The 4,347-nt window shown below is 40.1% G+C and overlaps 1 protein-coding gene across 8 annotated transcripts in view; it reads left to right on the forward strand.

The window, feature by feature from the left end:
- Nucleotides 1–893, forward strand: part of sulf2b (sulfatase 2b) — a 66,677-nt gene extending 65,784 nt beyond the window's left edge. For 5 of the 8 annotated variants that reach the window (XM_037772664.1, XM_037772665.1, XM_037772668.1 and 2 more), the window contains 3 exons: nt 129–165; nt 408–464; nt 751–893. In XM_037772664.1, coding sequence (XP_037628592.1) covers nt 129–165; nt 408–464; nt 751–781 — 125 coding nt within the window. In that variant the 3' untranslated portion in view covers nt 782–893. The remainder of the gene's footprint in view (nt 1–128; nt 166–407; nt 465–750) is intronic. The other 3 variants (XM_037772670.1, XM_037772672.1, XM_037772671.1) reach the window with 3 other exon arrangements.
- Nucleotides 894–4,347: the final 3,454 nt, after the last annotated feature.

The following is a 4,347-nucleotide window of genomic DNA, read 5'->3' on the forward strand; positions in this document are numbered from 1 at the left end:
CTGCAGCCCAACAGGCAACAACAACTGTCAGTGTGTCTGTGTGTTGACTTGACTATGACTTGCCCCAAACTGCACACAACTGATCACAAGTGGCCTCTGCTCATTAACCAATCAGACTGTCTCTCCAGCAGGAGGGCGGGAACATGGCAGCTTCGATAACTACAGGTACACACACACACACACACACACACACACACACACACACACACTCACACACACACACACACACACACACACACACACTCACACACACACACACACACACTCACACACGCATACACACATTGTGTTTTCCTGCTCTGAATGCTGCATGTTTTCCTGATGGAGCTGATGGCTGCTGGTGGTGGATCAAAGAGAGAGTGTGTGTGTGCTTGTTTGTGTAACACAGTGTGTGTTTGTTGCATCAGGGTGTTTGAGAGGAGGAAGTGGCCGAGAATCAAGAAACCTTCATCATCTCGAACCCTGTGAGTCTTCCTCTTTGTAGATCATCTTGCCTGCATTTTGCTTACTGCCCTAATGCTGCACCTGTGTCTGTCCGTCTGCCTGTCTGTCGGCCTGTCTGTCTGTCTGTCTGCCTGTCTGTCTGTCTGTCTGTCTGTCTGTCTGTCTGCCTGTCTGTCTGTCTGTCTGTCTGTCTGTCTGATGTGTTTAACATACAGTAGAATTATGAATAATATGGTATAGTGTGGTAACCGTTATACCCGATAAGAAGGCTAACCACTTCACCGGGGTTTCTGTGTGTTGGTCCAGAGGTCCGATCTGGGACGGCTGGAAGGGCTGAGCCTCCCGATTGGTCGGAGCAGGCTCCTGACTCCACCCACAGCAGCCTGAAGGAGCAGGGCGTGGTCGTCGAGGCGGCGACACCTGTCGACAACCACGCCCCCCCACCCCCCCCCCCCCCCTCCGTCCCACCGGTCAGTCAATCTGCTTCTGCCATCTCTGTGACATCGCTTGGCTCTCCCCACCCTGCTGCTCAGGGAGACGCTGGGACCAAACACTCTTCATCAGCTGCTCCTCCCTCCTCCTCCTCCTCGAGAAGGAGGAGGGAGAGGAGGGCGATGGTGATGAAGAGGAGGAGGAGGAGGAGACAGGATAACTGTGATTGTTGCGACCTCGGTGAATACCGGTCACTGAGTTCAGCCCCCAACTGAATCTGAGATATTTATCAGATGTTCTCATTTCTGTCTGTAATTTGATTCCTTTGATTCCGTTAAATGAGGCTTTTTCTTTCATAATTCTGTCTAAAAAGCTGATTAAAATGAGTATAACTCATCACTGCTGGACTGAACAGTAAAATAAAGATAAAATAGCGTTTATAAAACGTCCTTCTCTTCCTCCTCCTCCTCCTCTTCAGGTGACCTCCCGGCGGACATATTTGTTTGACATGTTCATATTTAGTCTCTCTAACAGTCTGTAAAGACGTCACAGGACCAGTTCTCCCAGTTTGTTTCTATTGTTACTAAACTCAGACCTCCACGTCGAACACTGTGACATCACTGCTGATGTCATTTCTTTTATTATTATTATTATTATTTTTTATTTCTTCCACTAACTTGAGTGTTGGTTACCGTGGTGACCTACAGCATTTCTGACGACAGAGCTACAGTTGTACTAACCTGGTGACTGACTACAGTACCCACGATGCAACACGGCAGCCCTGAAGAAAATGACGACGAAAAACATTTTGGATTCAAAATCAGAAAGAACAAACAAGGATTAAAAAAAAAAAAAAAGACTTTGGGAACTCGTGAGCCAATGAAAAGAGGACTAAATGGTGATGTCATTGCATCCAGAACCCTGACGAACCAGTGGCAGTGGTCTGGTTTGGTGTCACCACATTGTTTTTTATTTTTTACTCGTGTTAACCATCAAACATCACCGTCCAATCACCTTCTTCCTGCACATACGCTCACTTCCTTTCCAGCTGTTTGTTTGTTTATTTTCTTTTTTACTATTGAGTTGTTATTTGTCAGATTTTGTCCCTCACCGGAACCCAACTACTGGCCAGGAATGTCCAGAGTTTTAAATTAGGACATGTAACTTATAAAATGTAAAATATAACTGTAGAAAAACACGACTGGATTCAAAAAGAGACAAAAAGAGAAAATACGATTTTAAACTTTGCACACATCTGATTTTCTGCCTTCTCTATTTGATCCAACGCAGATGTAATAATGCTGAAATTCAAGACATTAGTGACACGTTATAATAACCATAATTTATAAACCGTAAATTGATAGTTAATTAAACTTAATTAATAGTTATTTAACGTTAACAAACAATTAAATGATAATGAATAATGATTACTAATTATTAGTAATGCTAAAATGTATGTTATTTTAACAGTTTATTGTTGCACACATAACATTTTATATACTAAATATATAGTATCTGTTGATGATTAAGATATTATTTGTAATTTATACTAATTATTAGTAATGCTATAATTTGTTATTTTATCATTAGTTTGTGAAATATGAAATAATTTGTTTATAAATTCTTTAAAATGTAAAGAAAATAAACATTTTATATACTATGTTAAGTAGAAAAAAACAATAATTAACCTTTGACAAAATGTTATAAATATATATCTATGTAACCTAATGTTTATATATGTTTTAAAAACAATTTCTTTAAGGTTTACAAATAATATCTTAATATACTATATACATAGTATATAAAATGTTATAACGTGTGCAACAATAAACTGTTAAAATAACGTAAATTATAGCATTACTAATAATTAGTAAACATTAATTATCAATTCGTTGTTTGTTAACATTAAAATAACTATTATCTTAGTTTAATTAACTATCAATTTACCATTTATAAATGATGGTTATTGGTGTTATTGGTGTTACCAAGACTTTTTTAAAAATGAATATGAAGACATCAGATGTGTGTCAGTGTTAAAATCACCTCTCAGATATTTAATGTTAAATCCAAACATCCCACTGCGTTTATGTGTTTTTCTTTTTGTGCCACTCTGTTTTGCTTACTATGCTTATGGTTTCCTACAGTTCCCAGAATGCCTTTCAGCAGCACACAGAGAAGGTTTGTCCAGCTTCCTCTATACATCACTGGGTGACCGGACTATTGGTGTTATTTAGATGACAGGTGCACCGGGGATGGAAGTTTAGTTTATGGTATCAGCATGTGAGCCAGAGCTGATTGGCTGATGTATCGACCAATGAGGTAACAGCATTCCTCTGTTCCTGTAGGATGCTAGGCAGCCTGGTAGATGTCTTAAAATCATAAATCATAACCTCAGTTTTCTATATTTTCTGCCCTCAAAATACTGATTAATATGGACATTTAAATACTCTCAAATTGATAATGTTAGCCCCTGAACGACTAAGTGTTCCTTTGTTACGTTGGTCTGTTTCCTGTTTGATCACCCCAGAAAGAAAGAAGCCCTAACTCTGTGATATCTGACATTTATTATATATTTTAGACAATATTTCTGCTATGAAACTCCATTTTGCCCTCTCGTTGTTGATCTGAGGAAGATGAAACACGCCACGCTGTGAAATCTTCATCACAATATTTTAATCCTAACGGTGTAAAAGTGATTCTGGGTGTTTTTTTTCTTCCTTCCTGTGTGAGTGCAGCCAACCAGTCTGCTGTCTATATAGAGTTGTTTTCTTTAACCCCACATGTATTTGCTCTGCGGTGCTATTTGCTGTCTAACAACTATCTAGGTAAAAACCTCCTGGTTGTGTTTGAATGTACTTGTAAATGTTTAGGTGTGTTTTCTAAAGACGCGCACTAGAATCGGACCGTTCTGGATCAGCTGAGACTTCAGATCAGAGTTCTGGTTCTCACACACACACACACACACACGCACACACACACACACACACACTGAAGGACAAACTGCTGAGCACTTTGATTGATTGGAGGATGGAGGGATGAATGGACCAATGCAAGGGTTCATGGTGAGACAGGAAGCGACGACACATGATGTGAACCTGCCAGTTAATACTGATCTAACACACCTGTACAGTCACCCACTGACCCGGATACAGTGATTGGTTTTAGTTTGTGAATAAAGTGTCGAATGCCAAAATGTACATTTTTTCTCCTCAAAGTGTGTTTGTGTTTTGTTTTGTTTTTTGATTGATTGTTTGGTCTTTAAAGGTCCAGTGTGAGCCAGTGCATGGAGTGTGTGTGTACGTGGGAAGTGAGTGGTGAAGCGAAAGAGAGAGAGCGGCGGCGGCGACAGGAGTGAGTAACGTTATCGACTCCGGCCAAAGCAGGAAAAGTTAACAGAGTTTGGTTTGTCCGTTCTGGGCTGCTGTTGAAACATGGTGGTGCAACGTGGTGGAATAGATAAAAACAGTTTAT

Source organism: Sebastes umbrosus, chromosome 6, assembly GCF_015220745.1.
Source record: "Sebastes umbrosus isolate fSebUmb1 chromosome 6, fSebUmb1.pri, whole genome shotgun sequence".
In the NCBI taxonomy this organism is placed as follows: Eukaryota; Metazoa; Chordata; class Actinopteri; order Perciformes; family Sebastidae; genus Sebastes; species Sebastes umbrosus.